Source organism: Mytilus californianus, unplaced genomic scaffold, assembly GCF_021869535.1.
Source record: "Mytilus californianus isolate M0D057914Y unplaced genomic scaffold, xbMytCali1.0.p SCAF_2, whole genome shotgun sequence".
Taxonomy (NCBI): domain Eukaryota; kingdom Metazoa; phylum Mollusca; class Bivalvia; order Mytilida; family Mytilidae; genus Mytilus; species Mytilus californianus.
Genome location: NW_026262668.1, coordinates 117,397,019 through 117,423,484, shown reverse-complemented (window position 1 = coordinate 117,423,484; position 26,466 = coordinate 117,397,019). Strand labels below are relative to the sequence as shown.

The 26,466-nt window shown below is 32.1% G+C and overlaps 1 protein-coding gene across 5 annotated transcripts in view; it reads left to right on the top strand.

The window, feature by feature from the left end:
* The window catches only part of LOC127728659 (ceramide synthase 2-like), a 32,834-nt gene extending 7,526 nt beyond the window's left edge, over positions 1 to 25,308 (top strand). For 3 of the 5 annotated variants that reach the window (XM_052236263.1, XM_052236262.1, XM_052236265.1), the window contains 10 exons: positions 6,903 to 7,100; positions 8,601 to 8,730; positions 8,992 to 9,098; positions 13,325 to 13,382; positions 13,713 to 13,766; positions 14,797 to 14,889; positions 15,728 to 15,856; positions 18,369 to 18,475; positions 24,210 to 24,396; positions 25,074 to 25,308. In XM_052236263.1, coding sequence (XP_052092223.1) covers positions 6,934 to 7,100; positions 8,601 to 8,730; positions 8,992 to 9,098; positions 13,325 to 13,382; positions 13,713 to 13,766; positions 14,797 to 14,889; positions 15,728 to 15,856; positions 18,369 to 18,475; positions 24,210 to 24,396; positions 25,074 to 25,196 — 1,155 coding nt within the window. In that variant the 5' untranslated portion in view covers positions 6,903 to 6,933 and the 3' untranslated portion in view covers positions 25,197 to 25,308. Of the gene's footprint in view, positions 1 to 4,408; positions 4,443 to 6,902; positions 7,101 to 8,600; positions 8,731 to 8,991; positions 9,099 to 13,324; positions 13,383 to 13,712; positions 13,767 to 14,796; positions 14,890 to 15,727; positions 15,857 to 18,368; positions 18,476 to 24,209; positions 24,397 to 25,073 lie in introns of all 5 variants that reach the window. The other 2 variants (XM_052236266.1, XM_052236264.1) reach the window with 1 other exon arrangement.
* The last annotated feature ends 1,158 nt before the right edge of the window (positions 25,309 to 26,466 follow it).

Sequence of the window (26,466 nt, the reverse complement as noted above, 5' to 3'; positions counted from 1 at the left end):
GCCGCATTCGTGTTCACCCTCAACATTTATGTATGTTGTGTATTATCATTGTATACAACATATATTTAAATATTAAGACTGAACACAAGTGCGGCCACATTGGTTTTAGACAAAAACTGTATTAAAATTAACACAAATGTTTAAATTGTGAAGATACCAATATATTTGCATGGAATAATGATGCAAGTACCTGATTTATGTCCATTGTATTATCAAAAACAGTCCATATTTATGTAACAAAAGTATTCTACTTTCCAATGAATAAGTAATATTTTACAATTTAACAAATTTGTAAAAACGCTATGTTTTGGGGCTAAGAAGGTGTCTTACCGGGCCTACTCCTTTCTGATGTAACGTTTTGGAGTACTGGGACTTTATTCATAAAATGGGGGATTTTCCAGTTTTCGGACAATAACTCCAAAACGCTTTGAGCGGTTTTCATGAAACTTTGATGACTTGTTTAAATCTTTTGAAATAAGCTCCCTTTTGATTTTTTTTTATAAATTTCTTGTATGACATTGCAGAGTTATCAACTTTATTCGTTGACAAATCGTTCTTTCGTGTCAATAGGTACCACTGTGTGTACATGTCTTCTTTTTTTTTTGGAGGGTGGGGGTCTATTTGAGCAGTGCTCACAGTATTTCTAGTTGATCATATAAATTCATTTAAAGTATAAAGACGAGCTAAAAGGGCGACGGGCGTATCATGCGGTCATAGCGCAGCTCTTTATTCATATCGTTTCTACCCATATGTAACCATAGGTGGCAAAGTCATTCCTGGAGGGAAAACATTCTAAAAATTGACAATAATCTCGGAAGGAAGTCCGGTACACCTATGTTTAGGCGGGTTTGAGTTGACTGTTTTGTATTGACAACGTATAAAGCAAAAATTTTTGATACATCATCTTGCTTCAGACTGCATTATATTACATATTTAGGCTACATGATGATATAAGAACATTAAAAAATCACAGTATATGGGTCGAGTAAAATATCTTTCTAATGAGTCATCAGAGTAAGTGTGTTTGAATAAAAAAAACCTTCGTGCGTCTACAAATGTTAAAACTTGAGGTGTATTTCTTACTTTTATTCCATTGTATTTTCGTTCATTCATTTCTCAATTAAAATTCAGGCATTTTAATTATTTCATCCACGAAATGTACTAAAAAGTCGTACACACCGTTCACCCGAATCCCCCCTTAAATGTTTACTGAAAGCCCTTGACAGACTTTGCCTGTGGATCTTTTTGATTCATAACTTCAAACAGATTTCATTTTGTGTGTGTGTTATCTAGGGTAATTAGTCTTCTTCAAGAATAACACCACTAATTCATACCCCAATTGCTTTCAATGTTAAATTCTGCAACTTCAAGCATTCATAACAAAACTATACCTTATCCTGACGTGCTAAAATACCAAATAAAAGTTCGGTAAACTGATTGGATGTTGATTGCGCAAGGTCTAGAGACAAATATTTGAAATATTACGAAATCATAATGTATATATGTCAATTTTATATACATAGGTTATGGAAGTAGTTTTAGCAGCAATTCTAACGGACCAATCCTATTCAAAGTATCTGTATTTATGCAGTCATATTAAGAGCATCTATTGTGGAATTTTTTGTTGGGTGTAGAAAGATCAACAGTGACTTATTTATTTCAAGATAATTTATGCGAAAAAGGCAGTTCCTATATGTGACCCGCCTTGACATTTCCAGGCTTATGGAGGAAGAACGTCATTGTGAGAAAAACGCCCCCAACTATAATTGTGACTAGCCACGATATGTCCAGGCTTATGGGGGTACCTTGTCTAAAATGGGCTTTTTGTATATTTATATAGAACATACTGAAAGTTCAAACAAAACACTCTGTCATGTTATTATGACCTATTTATTGTAATAACAATGAAACAAGTCTTTTTGAATATCGTCATAATGAGACTATTCGATGACGACTTTTTATTATCGAAGGCACTAATTTATTTTTAATGTACTGTTGGCCTAATGCAAAGGGAATCGTTTCCCCTCTCCTGTATTCATTATATGTCAATGATATGGAGAGATAGAACTCAATTCACAAAATTGTAAATCATATGAACTTAAAATGTTAAATCTGTATTTGTTAATTTACGCTGACGATATGGTCCTATTTAGTGAAAGTATAACTGATCTCCAAAAGATGATCGTTACTGTAAATGTTTGTTCAAATGATTATGATTTATACATAAATTTTTCAAAAACAAAAATTGTAGTTTTTAGAAACAGAGGTAATATTAGACCAGAAGAGCAATGGTATATAAATGGAAAAGCTATTGATATATGTAACGAGTTTATGTATTTAGGAATTTTGTTTCATTATACTGGTGATCTATACTGGTAATTTTGCAAATACCCAAAAGAACTTGAACTATCAGAACAGGGTAAAAAGGCTGTTTAGCCTATTTAATGAAATACATGACAATTACTATAATCATGAAACTTTGTTGTCACTATTTGATACTTATGTAGCAAGCATATTGAATTATTGCTCGCAAAGTATGGAGATTTCATATGGCACCAAATATCGAGAAAGTTCATTTGTACTATTTAAAACGTATTCTTTAAGTCAAAATGAGTGTTGTATTTAATATGATTTATTGTGAATTAGGTAGATTGCCTATGTCCATTGAAAGGCAATATAGAATGGTCAAATATTGGTTAAAAATTGTGAGTACAGAAAATTGTATATTAAAGAACTGATATGATGAGATGTTTGAAAGAAGTTGTATTAATAAAAATGATAAACAAAACTGGTGTTGTAAGATTAGAGATATTTTGTTTATATATGGATTTAATTAGGTTTGATTAAGCCAAAGTGTAGTTTGTATAGATATTGTTCTATTACAATTGAAAGAAAGAATGCTTGGTGCATTCACTAGTGAAGCAAATGCCTTTTTGAGAATTCAAGTAAATGTCATTTTTATAGATATATGTGTAGACACATGCTTTGCAATTTTATTTAGATGGACCTGTAAACTATATATACAAACCATACATTTGTAAATATCGTATATCAGCCCATAATTTAAGCATAGAAACAGGCAGACATTATAATGTTGATAAAAATAATAGACTATGTACAAATTGTAAAACTAGCTATATTGAAGATGAATACCATTTTATACTTGAATGTCAAAAATATAGTCAAATCTGAGAAAAGTATATTAAAAAGTATTACTGGAGAAATCCATCTGCATACAAATTTATCCAGTTGTTATCTGTCAGAAATATTAAAGAAATAAATACCTTAGGTATATTTCTAAGATCAGCAGAAAAACTTAAAATTTAATTGCATGTATTTAGTATATCTGTTCTCACATATTGTGTTTATTAAAGTATATCATTCTCCGCTCGTATTTCGTATTTTGTATTATGTATTATATTTTATTTCATGAACACCTTTATATTTATACATTGTGTAACTCAGGAATATTTTGTAAAAATTCTTATTATTGGTGCATATAAAATTATTATTATTATGTAGAAATAAGAAGATGTGGTATGAGTGCCAATGAGCCAACACTCCATCCAAGTCAAAATTTATAAAAGTAAACCATTATAGGTAAAAGTACGGTCTTCAACACGGAGCCTTGGCTCACACCGAACAGCAAGCTATAAAGGCCCCAAAAAATTACTAGTGTAAAACCATTCAAACGGGAAAACCAACGGTCTAATCTATATAAAAAACGAGAAACGAGAAACACTTATGAACCACATCAACAAACGACAACAACTGAACATCAGATTCCTGACTTAGGACAGGTGCAAACAATTGCAGCGGGTTTAAACGTGTTAATGGTACCAAACCTTTATCTTTGTATGTAACCTATAAGCTGTATTTGCTTTTATTTATGAAAATCTATAGAGCAGTAAATTTTGATTTTTTTTATCAGTTTTATATGTAGATTCAAATATTTTTCACTTCAAACGAAAACGTAAAACTTCTTCAGAACTTATATAGGATATAAAAAAGAAGATGTGGTATGATTGCCAATGAGACAACTCTCCACAAGAGACCAAATGACACAGAATTTAACAACTATAGGTCATCGTACGGCCTTCAACAATGAGCAAAGCCCATACCGCACAGTCAGCTATAAAAGGCCCCGAAATGACAATGTAAAACAATTCGAACGAGAATTATATAGGATGTTTAGTTCAGTGCCAGCAAAAAAAGAAGCCAAGGTAAAGTGTTTATCTCTTCTTCACAAATACTTATTCAATTGAATCTCGAGGAAATTGAAGGAACCATCTGAAAACAGTTATAAATTTGTAAATGATTGATTTACTTTCAATTTATATATTATTTTTACCGGGCTTCAACTTATGAAGTCAGAGGCGGATTTTTATATCTATTTCTTTTCTTTTAGTTTTTGGTGGTGCTGGGCCGCAGCTACATATATGGTAAATGCATAAACGGTTTTCAAATGCCACTCCTAATGTTGTCATGGTACCCCACCTTTTTCATTGAACTGCAACTAGAAGTTAATTACTAATATATTTTAAATCTACGATGCAAACCTATTTTACGACATCTTTGGACTTTTATGATAAATACTGTGTCTTGTATTGTCTGTTTACTTATCTATGGAGTAACTGTACATCGCATATATTCACGTCAATCGTTTTATACCAACCGACTGTCTCTAGTATAGATAAATGCATTTTATTTCTTTAAATCCATTTAAGAAGCTTGTATTCTTATGGAACCTACAATATTTTACAGTTCGTGACAAATTTTTGTAGACAAAAGCGTGGAAAAATAATATATGATGGGAGGGGGGTATTAAGTGGCTATGACTTTATAAAAATAAGAAGATGCGGTATGATTGCCAATTAAAAAAAAATTCTCCTCCAGAGACCAAATGACGTAGAAGTTAACAACTATAATATATATAGGTCGCCGTATACGGCCTTCCACATTGAGCAAAATCCATACCGCAAAGTAAACTAAAAAATTCGTAAGGGTTCCGCGGAACCCAGTGTCTCGCCTACTTTTGCTGTTGTCTATGTTTTCAGTGTGATAGGGGAATACACATAATAGATTTACAGTTAATGAAATAAAACGTTTGAAATGTATGAAAAAAGTTATGCTTGTAAAAAATGAATACAGTATGCAATCAAATCATTCTATAGATTTATAAAAGAGTTGAAACATAAACTTATTGAATGAACAAATGATAAAGAAGATAATTTTTACATTGCTTGATGATTTAAAATTATCCCTTAATAAAAATACATGTAAATAGAAGATGCAATTATACAATTTTGTTCAAAATAATTGATGCAACTAAAAAAGTAGAATATATGTGCAAATAAGAAAATTGTGTGTTATAGGAAATATGGGAAGCATTTTTTTCCTCATAAACAACATTTTCAATGATTATAGAGTCAATTAAAATAAAACGATTAACGGCCAGGTGACATAAATATGAATATAAAAATGTATTTATCGCAAGATGGTATTTATCAGGAATTGAGTCGTCCTAAATAAAAGTAGTAAAGAATTTGTGGATGTGCCCATTTGCAAAGAACCTGAAAGAATAAAAAATTAGAGAATAAAAGTTAGTTATAAAATATGACTTTCATGCATAAGTCTGTGATGGTTCCATTATCTAAAATGAATAGAAAATGGGGACTAGGTAATAAATGTTGTTCTTACTGTCACGACTGTATTGGTTTGCCTGAATTTTTTTTTTTTAATATTTATTAGAATATACGTCATGACTAGTATTTACAATGGTAGTTTGGAATATTGACTGTTGTTAATTTTCTTCATTTACTGCAAATACTGCCTGAAAATCATCATCAACATCACTTGAGAAATCTTCTTGTGTCTACAAAGTTATACAATATAATTTAGAAAAGAAAAGTAATAGAAAAGGATTTGAAATGGAAAGGGGAAAACAAAAACAAAATAATTAAAAAAAAAAAGAAAAATATTATTAAAAGATGATTGAATGTAAAAATATTTAACGTCGAAAGTGTATGTGAATATAAAGAAAGAAATAAAAATATGCGTGCCTTGGCACTTCCCGCCTGGGATTCCAGAGCTGGTGGTATGACGTCTTTGTCGACGAAGACGGAATGTAGGATCGCTATGTCTCGCTTTTGCGACAAAAGTCGCAGGCTCAACAAAAATTGGGATTTTTTTTTTTTAACATAAACAAGCTGCTGTCCAAGTTTGGTAGAAATCCAGGATATTTTAAGAAAGTTATTAAAATTTTAAAAACTTTAATCACAGAGTGAATGTTATTATATATATTTGTTAACTGGCAGAAAAACTAAGTCCATTTATAAGTAAAATACGGAAAAACAGGATTTTTTTTTACAAAATTTATTTCTGGATACTATCTTATGATCGTAAACAAGCTTCTGTCCAAGTTTGGTAGAAATCCAGGATAGTTTAAGAAAGTTATCCAAATTTCAAAAAACTTTCACCACAGAGTGAATATTTGTGGACGCCGCCGACGACGGAATGTAGGATCGCTATGTCTCGCTTTTGCGACAAAAGTCGCAGGCTCGACAAAAAGGGCCCCAATTTTTTTTAAGTTTATGATTAGTTCGCTTGCTTTAGCTAAAAGCTTTAGATTATATAAATTCCATATGCAATGGTAAAATGCATCCAAAACAACATAAATTCAGTATACATAAGCCTGGAAATGTCATGGCTGGTCACATATATATTTTCTATTGCAAAAAGTGCAGAATTAAAAAAAACATACAAGTTGAGGGAAATTTCACTGAATGTATGCATTATTATTATCAATTACCATTTTTTCATATCACAATTATAGCCAACTAATATGACTTATGTCTTTAGTGGAAAGCTAATATCTAATCGTTTTCCATTTTATTTTAAAGGTTTAAGCGTCTACAGGGTTAAGGCTATACGATGGACTGGATAAATGGAATGATAAACAGATTACAGCCAGACTTATTCCGTCCAGAAGATTTAGAATCATTACCACCACATGAATATGTTCCTAAACTTTCAGATATTGTTCTTCCATCCATTTTTCTGGCAGTTCTCTTCATTATGATTCGACACCTGTTAGATGGGTAAATATTTTATTTTATAGGTAGTGCTTTACAAAGAGGAATTCAAATAGTGCTTTACAAAGAGGAATTCAAATTTCTCTAATTTTCCGTGCATATATAAATGTTTCGTCTTGAATACAGTTCAACATTGTCGGAGCTGTATTTTAATACTTGCAAATTTATATTTCCCCCTAGGAACCTCCTTGAATTTTTAATATTGAAGAATCTAACTATTATACATTTAGGACTTTCCAACATTTTTACATTTTAAAAACAAAATCAAAAGTTATTGAGCCTTTCCGTATTGCCGCTTAAAATATTATAGAATATTGCAAATTTTATATGTTTCTCTTTAAAAAGGATCGAAGGACATCCAGGACCAACATAATGAATTTGAATTTGGAAGACAATAAGTTGATATTTAAGTTTGGTTTGAAATGTTTTTCTTTTACAATTTTGAGATAGCTGCTTAAAATGTGTCTTGATATATTTCAAAACTGAAGTTCCAACGCCATCTCTAAGCATTTATGAAATGACTGGAGTGTGATTTGATTAAAAGTGATAAGAAATATGTCATGATGTTGTCAGAATCTTGAAGAACAAACATGTTAATGTATGTAGAACAGTCCTGCCATTGAAATAAGTACAATATAAATGGGTCCGATACCATTGTACAATGCCTGCCACATAACACTGTTATGACGGAAAAAAAACGTGTTAACGAAACAAAGGTAGCGCTGGTATACTAAATATAAGTATTATTAAAGATACGTTTTGTGTGCAGTCAAATAACAAGTTAGTTTGAAGCTTGGGTTGATTACATGTTAGAATGTTAGAATGAAAATAACGAATTATAAAACCGTTCATGTATATTTCTCGATTACTTGCTCGCTTCGATACAGCCATAACAAGCTAAGGTGGCGATAATAAACAAAACTACCAATCAATCGAGAATGATAACCATTTTCATAGATAGAAACTACCAACTTTGATATATTAGTTATTTCCTTATGAAATTGTCTAAAGAACATCAACGCCATAACCACTTTTCTTACTTCCAAGAGGTCATCAAAGGCTAAGTGAATGCTGAAGACGTTAACCGTTTGCACGTCTCCTGATTTTAAAGATTTTGCTTACAACTAGGACACTATGAACTTTTCTGAAAATCGGCATAACATGTATATATTTGTTCTTACAGAATATGAGCTAGAGAATTATATTTGGGGAAATATATCCATATATTCCTTTTTAAACATTTTATGAATAAACTTTAATAGTGGTATAAGCGGTGACACTGATAATATAAAATATAAGGATAATCCAAACAAACTAAGTTGTTTTTCACAGTTGGTAAAATCCCAGTTGGAAGTTGTTAAACTTGATTATTCATCAGGTGTATCGAAAATATCAGTCAATAGACAATATTCAGAACTGAGGATATATTTCATAAGTCACACATCAAAAGAGAGAATACTATTTAATGACGTATAATAAATAATAATCTTTTATTTTAAATTTCAGGATATTGATAAAACCCATAGGAGCTTATTTTGGTGTAAATGATATAGTAAGCAAAGAAACCGTTACACCTGTTCCATCGTTAGAAGCAGTGTATAAAGTTTGCAGAAATCCAAAACCGAATGCTATAACGGTATAACACTTTTTCGTCATTGTATGATAAATATGAATAATGAAAAGCGAAACGAAAAAAAAATAAAATAAAATAAAAAAAATATTTAAATAAAACGATGTTGTCAGTAATATCAACACAATCAACGAAAACAAATTTAAAAAAAAGTTACGTTTTTTTTTCAAATTTGAATCGTCTTGTCTAAAAATAAAGCCAAACACATGATATGATGAATTTTATACGACTTGCATGTTCTAATATAAATCATAATGGTAATTACAGTCTTTGGCAAAGAAGTCAGAAATGACTGTAAGACAAGTAGAGATTTGGTTTCGCAAACGAAAGAAGCAAGATAAGGTTACAGATATGAAACGATTAGAGGACGCAAGGTATGTAGTTCCACCATGATATACTATATTCTTGGTTTTAAGTTAGGACACTGTTACAAACCTTGTGGTATTACAGTCATATATTTTCTTTCAATGAAATATAGTTTTTTTATTGCCTCATCGAGTTCTTATAAGAGACAGGCGAAGGATACCAAAGAGACATTCAAACTCACAAGTCGAAAAATAAACTAACAACGCCATGATTAAAAAAGAAAAAGACAAACAGACAAACAACAGTACACAAAACACAACATTTATGATTCCTTTAGGAATAAAGATTAATGTCCCGAACTGTCATTAATATTTATAACCATTACCGTTACAGGAATATTGACTAACGACCCGAACTGTCATAAACATTTATAACCATTACCGTTACAGGAATATTGACTAATGACCCGAACTGTCATTAACATTTATAACCATTACCGTTACGGGAATATTGACTAATGACCCGAACTGTCATAAACATTTATAACCGTTACCGTTACAGGAATAACGATAAATGACCCGAACTGTCATTAACATTTATAACCGTTACCGTTACAGGAATAACGATAAATGACCCGAACTGTCATAAACATTTATAACCGTTACCGTTACAGGAATAACGATAAATGACCCGAACTGTCATTAACATTTATAACCATTACCGTTACAGGAATATTGACTAATGACCCGAAATGTCATTAACATTTATAGATATAAGAAGATGTGGTATGAGTGCCAATGAGACAACTCTCCATCCAAGTCAGAATTTATAAAAGTAAACCATTATAGGTCAAAGTACAGTCTTCAACACGGAGCCTTGGCTCACACCGAACAGCAAGCTATAAAGGGCCCAAAAAATTACTAGTGTAAAACCATTCAAACGGGAAAACCAACGGTCTAATCTATATAAAAAACGAGAAACGAGAAACACTTATGAACCACATCAACAAACGACAACAACTGAACATCAGATTCCTGACTTAGGACAGGTGCAAACAATTGCAGCGGGTTTAAACGTTTTAATGGTACCAAACCTTCACCCTTATCTGAAACAATCGTGTAACATCACAACATAGAAAGACACACTATAAAATATCAATTGAAATGGCTTAACTCAATCAAAAGACATATTAACACCAGTTAACATACACTGAACAAATAAATTTGATCTATGATACAATGTAAATACAAAATAAATAAACTAAGGGAAGAATAATTATAGTAACATGTTAAACCGCTGTGAAATGTTAAACAATTTGAAAAAAAAACATTATGCTTGAAAAAAAAATATCAGCTTAGAACAAAGATATAATAAACATGTGCAAGTTCTCTCACAGGCAAACAACCCATAATTGAAAAATATAAGGGCATACACCACAAGCATGGGGATATAAACGTTACTGTTACAGGGATAACGACTAACGACCCGAACTGTCATTAACATTTATAACCATTACCGTTACAGGAATATTGACTAATGACCCGAACTGTTATTAACATTTATAACCGTTACTGTTACAGGGATAACGATTAACGTCCCGAACTGTCATTAACACTTATAACCATTACCGTTACAGGAATATTGACTAATGACCCGAACTGTCATTAACATTTATAACCATTACCGTTACAGGAATATTGACTAATGACCCGAACTGTCATTAACATTTATAACCGTTACTGCTAAAAGGATAACGATTAACGTCCAAAACTGTCATTAACATTAACAATTGTTTAAGAAATAACGATTAATGAGCAGAACTGTCATTAACATTTATAACCGTTACTGCGAACGGATGCTTGGTGGAAAAAATATTGCGTCTACCCTAATATTTATTCCAACAGGAAATAATGTTGATGATATTGAATAATCTCTTGTACACGTTCATGATTGTCAATGAGAAAATTATCCACCTAAGACCAAAAAGACAGGATATATACCCTCGATATTGCTGACATCGGGGGAAATCTGAGAAAATCATTTAATGAACCAAAGTTGGAGAAAAAGATAAATGTCCACAGGCCATCAAACATGTGTGCCCCGGTCACTTATATAAAACATATAACCCCTAAAATTAAATGATTAATTTTATCTTCAGTAGTCAGTGATCGGAACTGATATGATTTATAACATACCTTTCTTAAGTTCTCCGTTGATAAATTCAGAAATTGTTAAGAAACTAAGGTTCAGCTCCCTCAAGCAAAGTTGGTTGACCTTTGGTTAATTTGACTGTTCCTTATTAGTCCCTCTTGGTCATATATAATATCTCTTCAAGTATTTAATTATTTATACATCATTGGCTTTCAGTTATTTGGTTTGAGCGTTCCCGATAAAGGCAAATCCCGAAAAAGCGTTATTTTCATTTCATAAAGTATAAAATGTTGTCATACTTTTTGAATTTGTATATTTATAATCTCGTCTGAAAAAAGTTTGATGAGTTCCTATGTCCATTACCGTAACTACATGGACAAATACACAAACGCAAATAAAAGAGTTTACGCCAATGAGAGAGCAACCAAACGACACAAATTAAAGGAACTCGTCATTCATTCAACGATAAAAAATCACATGTATTCATTTTATTGGCCCATCATGCATTGGTACTTAGATTGAGACCTAAACATCAAATAACTTGACCGTGGACCATGGGAGCATGACACTGTGGAGAAGACATATGCCATATTGTGTCAGGCTGCCTTTCTCAGAATAAATCCATGCACAGGCAGATAATCTAAATAAAATGAGATGAGTGATACGTCAATGAGATAACAACCCAAAGACGAAAGAAAAAAAACCACGGTTCGAAAACAGCCGGTATTCAAAAAGACACGACCTGCATATGTCATATATAAAATGTCAAGCGCTAATCGACCCAAGTGTACACAAGTTGTAAATTAATCAAACGGACAATCCTGAAGATAATCTCTGACGAGTTTTTTTTTTTATTTTAAAAGCACATGGTCACGTGGCCGGGCTGTACAAGCAAACGTTTGATTAAAAAAATTAGTTAGGTCAAATTTGGATTAGACCTCGGGGAGCCGGTGTGCTATATTAAGGGGTCAGCAATTCTGCAGTTCTACCCTCGGTGGCTGTAATTCATAGTAGATTTCATACAGTAGCACCGTAAATAGTGCGGGAAGACATTATCTTTGGCAATGTTCAAAGTAAATGTGCACAGAATAAACAAAAGCAACAAACCTTTATCAATAAGTTTATTAAGCCAAACGCGATTTCAAGGACAGCTCATACAGTGTCAGCTTTAAAAATGATAATTCCAAGAAAACTGGATGTGAAATACTATCTTTTAATAAATTCCTGCCAAGGGGGACAATGCTTCCTGTTACTAATAGTTACCGAGCAGCAAGACAAATCTACAATGAGGTTACCAGAGCAAGGAAGGAAGCGAAGTAGGTGTCTGGCTCGTAAAAATGAGTTCAAGTCCTTTACATAAGCCGCAGACGTCAGATCCGTTTCATAATTTTTGCGGTCGTATATTGGTATCACATCGTCGTCGGCGTCGTCGTCGTCCGAAGACATTTGGTTTCCGGACAATAACTTTAGTTTAAGTGTATGGATCTCTAAGAAATTTAACCAAAAGGTTCAATACCACAAAAGGAAGGTTGGGATTGTTTTTGGGGGTGATGGTCCCAACCGTTTAGGAATTAGGGGCCAAAAAGGGGCCAAAACAAGCATTTTTCTAGTTTCAGGACAATAACTTGTGTATAAGTATTTTGATTGCTCTGAAATTGTACCATAAGGTTCAATACCACAAGTAGAAGGTTGGGATTTATTTTGGGGGTAATTGCCCAAACCGTTCAGGAATAAGGGGGCCAAAAAGGGTATAAAACAAGCATTTTTCTAGTTTTCAGACAATAACTTGTGTTTAGGTGTATGGATATCTCTGGTTGGACCTCTGCGCTCGTATCCAGCTGCGCTTGGCGAAGCAGTTTATTAACTTTGGTATACGATAAGTGACAGATCAACGATATTTGTTTTGAGAATTTTCCAAGAAAATGCATTTGTAATGGGTGTTTTATATATATAGTTCTATAATCAAGTTAATTTTGACATAATAGTTAAAGTGTATTTAGACATTGCTGTTAACAAGTTTGATTTGACCATGGAAGTATTATATTTCATTTTACTTCCATGGTCATTGTTTACATTCCTGCCCCGTCAAAATACTAAACTTGACATAGAAAATAATAAGAATTATATTTTATTTGTATTTCAGTTGGCAGTTCATATTTTACTTCATTATGTCATGGTATGGAATATATGTACTATGGGATGTAAGTTTCTCTTTGTAAATTACGTAAATGGACTTTCAGGTCTTCATTATCAACGCACATTAAATATTAGCCTCATATTAGTGATTGCATTGAAGAAGTTTACGTTGATTATGACAAAGAGAAAAGTTTTAAGAAATAATAAATGATTTTTTTTAATTTTTTTTAATATAGCCTTAGTTCAGAATGGCAACTTAATAAAAAAGAAACTGAGGAAAACAGCTTAAATTGTCGAAATTAAATTTTTTTAGGACGGTTCGTGAAACTTTTTGTTCTTCTGGTAAATTGACTTGAGAAGAGAAGAAAAAGCATATTTTGTTTGTTTCTTTTCAGAAGCCATGGTTTACCCAATCCGTGCATTGTTGGACTGGTTGGCCATCGCAACAGGTATACGTAAAGCATTTACTACTAATAATGAAATATGTATCTTTCGTCGATGAACCATTCTAAAAAAAGTGAAAAGTTCAAAGATAAAACAGTCTTGTCTATATGAAAATGTCTTTACATACAATTATTTTTCTCTTTTTGTCGAGCCTGCGACTTTTTTCGCAAAAGCGTGACATAGCGATCCTACATTCCGTCGTCGTCGTCGGCGGCGGCGTCCACAAATATTCACTCTGTGGTTAAAGTTTTTGAAATTTCAATAACTTTCTTAAACTATCCTGGATTTCTACCAAACTTGGACAGAAGCTTTTTTATGATCATAAGATAGTATCTAGAATTAAATTTTGTAAAAAAAAAAATCCTGTTTTTCCGTATTTTACTTATAAATGGACTTAGTTTTTCTGCCAGTTAACATTACATTCACTCTGTGGTTAAAGTTTTAATTTTTTTTATAATTTTCTTAAACTATCCTGAATTTGTACCAATCTTGGACAGAAGCTTGTTTATGATCAAAAGCTAGTATCTAGATGGAAATTTTGTAAAAATTTATTTCCTGTTTTCCGTATATTACGTATAAATGGACTTAGTTATTTTTTCCAGTTAACATTACATACAGTCTGCAGTTAGTTTTTAAAATATTTATTAGCTTCATAAACCATCCTGGATTTTTACCAAACTTGGACAGAAGCTTCTTACAATCAAAAGATAATATCTAGAGGAAAATTTTAAATAATTTTTTCCCCATTTTTGTTGAGCCTGCGACTAATAGCAAAAGTAGGCGAGACACTGGGTTCCGCGGAATTTTTTATTTTATTCAGTTGTGTCAAATCCAAACAAGCTGTCAATATTTTGGAAGATTTTAGTGAATAACAAATTTTTTTCATTGCAAAAACTACATTTTTAAGTTTATATAAAATAGTAATTAAAATTGCTGTAACAATTTTAAACTTGTAAGTAAAAGAACACTTTGACAATAAATGAGAATTGCTTGTTTTCAGGGTAAATGACTTTTAACACATTGTTGTTGTTGTAGACTGTTTCAGATGGTATATATTGGTATTACTTGTTAGAGTTAGCATTTTATATTTCATCAATAGTCACCATATGTACAGACCATAAAAGAAAGGTAAACATAACTGTTTTGTTCACATTGTGTATGAGATATTCATTCCTAGGAATGCAACACAAAAGGATAACACGAATATTTTGATTTAATGATTGAATTTTCTTCGTACAAAAAAAATCGGATTAAACCTGAGTTTGTTTAAATTTTTTTGTAGCAAGGGAAGATACAAATAATTTTTGCAATAGTTTATGGATTATATAATGTTCACCCTTATCAACACTTATCAAATGTAAAACCATGTTTTGACACTTTTCCTTATAAAGTTTGCCATTTTAACAAATGTTGTTATGAATAAAAATTGCAATGATTGACAATAAAATTGAGAATGGAAACGGGGAATGTGTCAAAGAGACAACTAAACAACCTAAGTGCAGAAAACAGCCCAAGGCCACCAATGGGTCCTCAACACAGCGAGAAAATCCCGCACCCGGAGGAGAGCTTCAGCTGGCATCTAACAATAATGTATACTAGTTCAACGAAAATGGACGTCATACTAAACTTCGAAACATATAAATGAACCAAACGCCCATAGATCACCAGATTTACAGACAAAGAACGCCTTCCACACTCTATACCTTCCAATTTTACTTTAAATAAGCCATGTAATGTCAGAGAAAATAACTATATAACGTACAGGAGTATACAAAGTCTTCCTGAATTTTGAATTGTTTAGATATGATCTTGGCAATAATGACTGAAATGATACATAATTAATATGGGAGCAGTGAATGACATCTTTCACTCCAATAGAAACGTAAATGAGCATTAATACCTGTCCTATTTTTTTAGTTGGATTTGATATATGTTAGAGTAATACGGGTATACTTTCTACTTTCAGGATTTCGTTGAAATGTCTGTTCATCACATAGTAACAATACTCCTGATAGGACTATCATGGAATTATAATGCTGTAAGAGTTGGAACACTAGTTATATGTATACATGATCCTGTAGATTATCTATTAGCAGTAAGTATTTATCTTGTGTATTTACAGACATAACATATCAAACTATTTTCAAAATTATAATTTCTGGCAATCCTGGAAACTTCAGTTTTTATATGCTTATGTTTCTTTTGGTCGGTTTTAACGTTTGGCCATATTGCTTAACATCATTTTGACTGTTATCTAATGATTATGCAAAGGTACAAGACATTTACCTGCTTTGAATAGGTCTAAAGAACGTTAACGAAATTTCGGGTGTGTAAATTGGATAATCATGTTGATTTTCTAAGTTTACATTGTCAATTGATTGATTGTTGTATGCTTAAGGTTCAGTGGCAAATAGTTCATGCAAATCACTCAAGACAAGAGCTAATTAACAATTATCCCAATAATTATTTTCAGTAAACTAGATTAACTAGGATGAAGAGTGGGAAATTAAGATTGATAAGCAGGTCACATACGAATTCATCAGCAAGTTTTATCGGGGGTCCTTCCGCGAGCAGAGAGCCTAGCACTCTCCCTACGCGAGGTATCGGATTTACCCTCACAGTGAAACCTATAAACCTCTTTAATAGCATGGGTTTCCCTGCTGAGTTTTTGTCAAATTCGACTGATTTAATCCTTTGTTATGAAATCAACTTTGTTGATCTTGGACCAATTTTATTTTCATTTATAACAATATTATGGTACGTTGATGGTTGAAATTCTTGGTCGATTTTCAGCTCACCTGGCCCAAAGGGCCAAGTGAGCTGTTCTCATCACTTGGCGTCCGTCGTCCGGCGTCCGGCGTCCTGCGTCCGTCGTCCGTAAACTTTTACACAAATCTTCTCCTCTGAAACTACTGGGCCAAATTTGACCAAACTTGGCCACAATCATCATTAGGGTATCTAGTTTCAAAAATGTGTCCGGTGACCCGGCCAACCAACCAAGATGGCCGCCATTGCTAAAAATAGAACATAGGGGTAAAATGTAGATTTTGGCTGATATCTCTGAAACCAAAGCATTTAGAGCAAATCTGACATGGGGTAAAATTGTTTATCAGGTCAAGATCTATCTGTCCTGAAATTTTCAGACCAATCAGGCAACACGTTGTTGGGTTGCTGCCCCTGAATTGGTAATTTTAAGAAAATTTTGAAGCTTTTGGTTATTATCTTGAATATTATTATAGATAGAGATAAACTGTAAACAGCAATAATGTACAGCAAAGTAAGATCTACAAATAAGTCAACTTGACCAAAATTGTCAATTTACTCCTTAAGGAGTTATTGCCCTTTATAGTCAATTTTTAACCATTTTTCGTAATTTTGGAATCTTTTACAAAAATCTTCTCCTCTGAAACTACTAAGACAAATTTGACCAAACTTGTCCACAATCATCATTAGGGTATCTTGTTTAAAAAATGTGTCCGATGACCCCGCCCGCGAACCAAGATGGCCGACATGGCTAAAAAAATAGTACATAGGGTAAAATGCAGTTTTTGGCTCATATCTCTGAAACCAAAGCATTAAGAGCAAATCTGACGTGGATAAAATTGTTCATTAGGTCAAGATCTATCTGTCCTGAAATTTTCAGACCAATCAGGCAACACGTTGTTGGGTTGCTGCCCCTGAATTGGTAATTTTAAGAAAATTTTGAAGCTTTTGGTTATTATCTTGAATATTATTATAGATAGAGATAAACTGTAAACAGCAATAATGTACAGCAAAGTAAGATCTACAAATAAGTCAACATGACCAAAATTGTCAATTTACTCCTTAAGGAGTAATTGCCCTTTATAGTAAATTTTTTACAATTTTCATAAATTTTGTAAATTTTTGTAAATTTTTACAAAATATTTTCCACTGTAACCACTGGGCCAAGTTCATTATAAATAGAGAAAATAGTAAGGAGCAAGAATGTTCAGTAAAGTAAGATCTACAAACACATCACCATCACCAAAACACAATTTTGTCATGAATCCATCTGTGTCCTTTGTTTAATATGCACATATACCAAGGTGAGCGACACAGGCTCTTTAGAGCCTCTAGTTGAAATTATCTTGTTTTATTTGAGTATGTCGCGTAACAATGTTTGGATAAATTGTTGGTTTTAGTAAACTTTTTACTGGTGTTATTTTGTTTACATCGGGAACGACAGTAATAACGTAAATCCGAATTAATACTGCTTTAAAAAGTACTAGAACACGTCCACGAAATCGCGGCTATGTAAATTGGATAATCGATGACTGGAAGGACAAACGGAACACCTTTTCTTTTTCCAAACTATTTACCAGCTTAACTAAACTAAAAAGTGAGGATAAATAACATCAGTGTTCAAACTATCATTATAGCCATGTAGTCATGGCTCAGAGTCGGACCTATAAATCCAATCTTGTAGTTAAAGAAGCAATATGCGAAAACTAACAAATTTACAATATCCGAAAAGTAACAAAAGACTTTCTTCTGGTTATTGGATGGTTATAAATAAACATTTATTATTTGAGAGACTGCTAAAATTTCGTAATTATTTTACAAGTATTTTTTTGTTTTGTTTACAGTTTGCAAAAATGAGTAACTACTGTAAATATATCAAAGTCTCAGATTTATGTTTTGTACTGTTTGCCGTAGTGTGGATTGCTACAAGACTAATAACATATCCATACATGTAAGTATCCATCATAAAAATCATTATAAAATGTATTACTTTTATCATCTTTATTAATAGATCATATGAAATATCTCATAACAGGTACTAAGTCAATCGTTTTTGAGAAAAAAACGACTATTTCAGTTCAAATATTAAGATTAAATCATAAACTTGACCGTATGTTCACCAAAAAGCAATTCCGTTCAATTCATTAACTGAATAACAATATTATATGTAAAGTAGTGACATTCGACATGTGTAATTAACTTTTATCTTAACATGTTCAGTGTTTGGATTTATATATTTATAAATTCCCAAGGCATTTTCTCTTTATTATATGACCGTATCTCGATCATAACGTGTGGCCGAACAAAAAAGAAATTCTCAAAATAAAAGAATAAACAGTAATCACAGAGATATGTCTCGCCTTTTTGTAATTTTGATAATGCAAATGCTTAACTTAAAATTGCAATACTTTAACATGTAAGTAATGCAAATATCCAAAGTCGATGGACCATGACTGAAGGTACATGGCTAAACAATCTCAATGGAATGAGATGTGCCAATGCTAATACAACTGCATACCAAATACCATTGACTTATCATAAGTCGTTCCCTTTAATCAAACCTAAATACAAACATTAACTTGTAAACTATGTAAAAGTTTCAAAGTCAATTAACCATGATCAGGGGTGGGGCTATATAATCTCCATGGAAACGATACTTGCAAATGCCAATAAATTTGCATACCAAATATCAATGACTTAACATTAGCAGTTCATCTAAAACTGATCTAATCACAAACTAATACATGTAAACTAAGCAAAAATTTCAAAGTAAATAGACCATGACTGAGGGGGCGGGGCCAAATATTCTCCATGGAAATGAGATGTGCTAATGCTTATACAACTGAACACCAATTAACATTGGCCTACCACTAATGGTTCCATTTGAACTGACCTAATCACAAACTAATACATGTTAACTTAGCAAAATTTTCAAAGTCTATAGACCATGACTAAGGGGGAGAAGCCAAATAATCTCCATGGAAATGAAATATGCCCATGCTTATACAACTGCATACCAAATATCATTGACCTACCACTAGTGGTTCCCCATAAATTGACCTAATCACAAACTTATACATGTTAACTTTGAAAAGTTTCAAAGTCAATAGACATTGACTGAGGGGGCGGGGCAAAATAATCTCCATGGTAATGAGATGTGCCAATGCTAATACAACTGCATACCAAATATCATTGACCTATCACTAGTGGTTCACCATGAACTAGACCTAATCACAAACTAATACATTGTTGACGCCGACGCCGGAAACAGCATACCTATGTCTCGCTTTTTGACTCCGTCAAGGCGAGACAAAATGGTTGACCAATTCCTTTTTCCAAAAATAGTGTTTGCATAAAGGTTGTTATTGATTTTTTTGGATTCAGACTTTTCCCATTTTATAAAATTGATCAAAAAGAGGCCAGTGACTCTTTTCAAAAAAAAACTTAGGATAAATATTAATCATAAGTTATACTGAAATGTTCATGACTAACAAGAGTATTATTCTCGTAAGATTTTTTTGTGAAATGAGTCGCAGGTGTTCACAAGACATCAGTCAGCCTGTCAGATTTCAGTTTTTCCATTAGCTAGCTTGGTGTACTATAAGAGATTAAGATATATATAGTTTAGTTCTACCTTTCGATTCTTCATGATAAAATCCATTATTTAAGAACGACAACACAATTGATTTAACATTCAAGGGTTTCGAGATACAATTGGCAGAATTTGAGTCGATCCCAAAATTGATTACATAGTTATAATGTAAAACAGAACATTTTGGCCTGCAGTGGAAAACAATAACGCAGATACGGCTGTGTAAAACGTCAACCTGGGTGTTCGGAAATAGAAATATCCGTTAAAATCGGATTCCCTTCCTTCTTATAACTCGAAATCCGTTAGAGCCACAACAAAAATAGTTTAGACAATATTCATACATTGTAACAAAAAGTAAAATGGCGAAAATACCGAACTCCAAGGAAAATTCAAAACGGAAAGTCCCATATCAAATGGCAAAATCAAAAGCTCAAACACATCAAACGAATGGAAAACAACATTCATATTCCTGACTTGGTACAGGCATTTCCTCATGTAGAAAATGGTGGATTAAACCTGGTTTTATAGCTAGCTAAACCTCTCACTTGTATAGAATAGAATTCCATTATATTGACAACAATGTGTGAGCAAAACAAACAGACATAATAGGTCAAATTGTCATTAATTGGGGTACATGTTGTGATCTGTTTGCGCTTGAAAATTTGGGAACTTTTGCATACAAACTGTAACCTGATATGAAACAAGAAGAAACTAAAAAAAAAGTAAAACAACAAAAATACCGAACTTAAAGGAAAATTCAAAACGGAAAGTCCTTTATAAAAAGGCAAAATCAAATGCTCAAACACATCAAACGAACGGAAAACAACTGTCATATTCCTGACTTGGTACAGGCATTTCCTTATTTAGAAAATGGTGAATTAAACCTGGTTTTATACCTAGCTAAACCTCTCACTTGTATAGAATAGAATTCCATTATATTGACAACAATGTGTGAGCAAAACAAACAGACATAATAGGTAAAATTGTCATTAATTGGGGTATAGCAGTCAACATTATGTTATAATCTTAATCATTATAAAAACAAATAACTGTTTCAACAAAGAAAAACAAAATGGTATATATACACTCTACAAACACTGCATCAAAAATCGACTTAAAATAATAAAGTTTACACTTTTTGGGTTGACCACATACATTCTAAGAATTTTCAAGATAATATCAAATCAGATAGATAATTCAGAAAGTTTTTTTTTGAAGAAATATCTGCGTCTTAATCTGATTGATAATAAATAAAGTCTGTAAAATAAAACTGGCGACTTCACTTGTTTGAATCCTTTTTATGTGACTGTAAACGGTGACGATGCGCCCATACTATTAACATAGCATATATATACATTTGAAGTCATACAAGTGTCGATGATTCGTATGAATCATGGAAAGATTACTTCTTTGTAACTTGGTCTGTAAAAATTCATAAGGGGTTCCGCGGAACCCTGTGTCTCGCCTTCGATTGCTGCTGTCAGTGTAAAAATGTATAGTTGACTTAAAAAGTGAGTCTATTTATCAGTAAAATACAGAATTTAAAAAAAAAATGAAACTTTTTCTTTAAATGATATTTCATGGTCTTGAAGTTTAGTTTCTGTTCAAGTTTCATAAAAATCCATTAAGGTTTACAAATGTATCATGTCAAAAAAGTTTAATCCCAGACTGTCTGTAAATGTTAACTGTAAAAAACTAAGTCCATCCATCAGAAAAATACTGAAAATGAAAAAAATACATTTTGAAAAGTTTGCTTGAGACATCATTTCTTCAAAATAGCTTGTGCCAAAGTTTCATAAAATTCTATGTAGGTTTGATAAAGTAATTGATGTGTAACAAACTTTTACCCCGGACTATACCTATTTGTTAAATGTAAAAAAACTAAGTCCATTTCTCAGTTAAATGAAAATAAATATTTTCAAAATTTTGCTCTGCATACTGTATTTTAGTCAAAACTAAGCTCCTGCCTAAATTTCCATGAAGGTTTGACAAAGTTATTTGTGACTGAAAAACTTTATCCACAGACTGAATCTAGTATTAACTGTAAAAAAACTAAGTCCATTTGTCAGTAAAATACGGGATAATGAAATAGATATTTTCAAATTTTGCCCTGGATACTGTATTTTGGTCATAAACAAGCTTTTGTCAAAATTTCCAAAAATTCCATGAAGGTTTGACAAAGTTATTGATGTCGATGATTCGTATGAATCATGAAAAGATTATTTCTTTGTAACTTGGTCTGTAAAAATTCATAAGGGGTTCCGCGGAACCCTGTGTCTCGCCTGCGATTGCTGCTGTCAGTGTAAAAATGTAAAGTTGACTTAAAAAGTGAGTCTATTTATCAGTAAAATACAGAATTTAAAAAAAAATGAAACTTTTTCTTTAAATGATATTTCATGGTCTTGAAGTTTAGTTTCTGTTCAAGTTTCATAAAAATCCATTAAGGTTTGCAAATGTATCATGTCAAAAAAGTTTAATCCCAGACTGTCTGTAAATGTTAACTGTAAAAAACTAAGTCCATCCATCAGAAAAATACTGAAAATGAAAAAAATACATTTTGAAAAGTTTGCTTGAGACATCATTTCTTCAAAATAGCTTGTGCCAAAGTTTCATAAAATTCTATGTAGGTTTGATAAAGTAATTGATGTGTAACAAACTTTTACCCCGGACTATACCTATTTGTTAAATGTAAAAAAACTAAGTCGATTTCTCAGTTAAATGAAAATAAATATTTTCAAAATTTTGCTCTGCATACTGTATTTTAGTCAAAACTAAGCTCCTGCCTAAATTTCCATGAAGGTTTGACAAAGTTATTTGTGACTGAAAAACTTTATCCACAGACTGAATCTAGTATTAACTGTAAAAAAACTAAGTCCATTTGTCAGTAAAATACGGGATAATGAAATAGATATTTTCAAATTTTGCCCTGGATACTGTATTTTGGTCATAAACAAGCTTTTGTCAAAATTTCCAAAAATTCCATGAAGGTTTGACAAAGTTATTGATGTCGATGATTCGTATGAATCATGAAAAGATTATTTCTTTGTAACTTGGTCTGTAAAAATTCATAAGGGGTTCCGCGGAACCCTGTGTCTCGCCTGCGATTGCTGCTGTCAGTGTAAAAATGTAAAGTTGACTTAAAAAGTGAGTCTATTTATCAGTAAAATACAGAATTTAAAAAAAAATGAAACTTTTTCTTTAAATGATATTTCATGGTCTTGAAGTTTAGTTTCTGTTCAAGTTTCATAAAAATCCATTAAGGTTTGCAAATGTATCATGTCAAAAAAGTTTAATCCCAGACTGTCTGTAAATGTTAACTGTAAAAACTAAGTCCATCCATCAGAAAAATACTGAAAATGAAAAAAATACATTTTGAAAAGTTTGCTTCAGACATCATTTCTTCAAAATAGCTTGTGCCAAAGTTTCATAAAATTCTATGTAGGTTTGATAAAGTAATTGATGTGTAACAAACTTTTACCCCGGACTATACCTATTTGTTAAATGTAAAAAAACTAAGTCCATTTCTCAGTTAAATGAAAATAAATATTTTCAAAATTTTGCTCTGCATACTGTATTTTAGTCAAAACTAAGCTCCTGTCTAAATTTCCTAAAATTCCATGAAGGTTTGACAAAGTTATTGGTGACTGAAAAACTTTATCCTCAGACTGAATCTAGTGTTAACTGTAAAAAAAGTAAGTCCATTTGTCAGTAAAATACGGGATTATGAAATAAATATTTTCAAATTTTGCCCTGGATACTGTATTTTGGTCATAAACAAGCTTTTGTCCAAATTTCCAAAAATTCCATGAAGGTTTGACAAAGTTATTGATGTTTTAAAAAACTTTAACCACAGACTGAACCTAAAAGTTGCCGCCGACGACGGAATCTAAGATTGCTATGTCTCGCTTTCGCGACATAAATGTCGCTGGCTCGACAACAATGGAGGATGTAAGAGTTCGATAATGATTTAATTTGATTAATACTTAATTCACATAAAACTGACCTTAAATAATCGATCTGTCTTCTGTACATTTACCCAATTATCCATTTTGACAAAATGATGTAAAAAAATAATAATATATTTATTATCTAGGGTTTTATATTCCGTTACAATTGAACTTCCTGAATATGTAAATAATAATGGACCTCATGAACAGTTTTATGGAAGTAGCTTTGTAATGCAGTTATTGAAAGTCATGCTGGGAGTGTTGCAAATTCTCCATATATTTTGGACTATAATGATAATTAGAACAGCTGCAAAAAAGTTTACTGAAGGTCAAGTAAGTATGTAACACAGATTGATTTTATCAGCTCATCAAGGTTTGTATGAGTTTTGGATTAGCAAAACTTTTACCTCAAGCATCACTGAAGAGACGTTTATGTGTAAATGCGCATTAGGTGCAGTAATACGGTAATATAAAAATAAGATGTGGTATGATTCCCATTGAGACAACTATCCACCAAAGTTCAAATGAAGTGGATGAAAACAATTATAGGCAACCGTACGGTCTTCAACAATGAGAAAACCCCATACCGTATAGTCGGCTATAAATGGACCCGACATGAAAAATTTGAAACACTTTATGTTAATATTTTAGAATGATTAATTTTCAAGGTGTGCATATTTTAAAAATATGTGTAAACCCATAGAACAGAATTCATATTATATGCATACATTTTTGTATATCAAAATGCCACGAAAAGTATTCATAGAATGCGATAAAATTAATAACCCCCTCCTTTAGCTGATATCTTTGAGTTAGATCTTCTTTAAATTAAAAGGAAATAGGGGGAAAAGATTAATTTCAGTTCCAACGAGACACCAAACAACTTAGAAATGACGTACATTTGGGCACTATCCAAAGATATCTCTCAAGTAAGATACATGTGATATCTACATATTGTTTCATGCATTGCTGTATTCACAGACTGTTGATATTTATATCTCCTTTTCCAGCTACAAGATGTACGGAGTGATAGTGATAACAGTGAAAAAGAAGATGTGTCTTCTAATAATCATTATACAGAGAATTCCTCACATATGAATGGACATATACGAAGAGTAAAGACCATTTCATAAATTTTCTATATTTATACTATTTTATATGGTTTTTAAAAATATTATTCAAAAGTTAAATGCATTTCTGAAATGATTTTTTTTAATTTTTCTTGAATAAATCTTTATTTTTATAGTGCTTGTTTTTCATCTTGTGGTTGCCTGTTAGCCTTGAGTGTGGAAAGTCGTTTGTTCGATCCCCATTATGATCAAACAAAGGACTTTAAACGGTTCACTTCGGCATTTAACAGTAAGAATAATGAATGGTAAGTAAGCTTGGTGTCGGAAAAAGTTGATAGTCTTCCTGCGGACTGTTATCTGTGGGCTATCATACTAAAAATCCGACTTTGTGTGTCGGACTGCTACAAAGCAAGGTAAATGTATTTATCATACTTCATGTCAAAATGCAAGATTTTGATTGGTTAATACGAGGGAGACAATTTACTCTATCCCATGGCAAATACTCTATTACCCTTGAGACGCTTGCTCAAGTGTGCGCTTTAATAAATACGGATGATTGTTATGTACAAGACGACATTGTTTATTTCTTTGAATTTGAAATTTAATAGACAGTAATAACAGAACATTCAGTATACTAAAATTAAATAACACATATCTGAGAGGGTGATAGAGCAGATTGTTACCCCTCGAAAAGACATTGTCAACCTTGGCTTCGCCTCAGTTGACAATGTTTCCAAAGCAAAAGGAAGAAAAACGTTCATTTTACAAATTTTATGTTTTTGAAACAGAGATTTCAAATGGTAAAATATACAGACTGTCCCATCTGCATTTTGACGTTTGAACAGCGGTATACTACTGTTGCATTTATTTAGGATTAGTTCGCACGCTTTCGATAAAAGTTTTAAATTATGTAAATTTAATATGCAATGGTAAAAAGCATCCAAAACATACATTCAGTATAGAAATGAACGTATATGTACCTTTACGAAATTTTGCATAACGTTTATATGTAGTTAACCACGTATTTCTCACAATTACTTTCTACCTCCTTAATTATAAGCCTGGAAATGTCACGGCGGGTCACTAGTGCAACATAATAGAATATTGCACGGTTACTTTTCGTTACATTCTGTGGGAAATATTTAAAAATTTGCTTTGCAATGTTATTGTACTTCATGTTAAAATGTCAGATTGTGATTGGTTAATACGACGGAGACAATCTCCTTTATACCATGGCTTTTATTTCATCAACCCGCACGGAGACGCTTATGATTTGTGTACTTTACTAAATACGTCATAGTTTAATTATTACTGGCAATTTAAAATTTCAAAT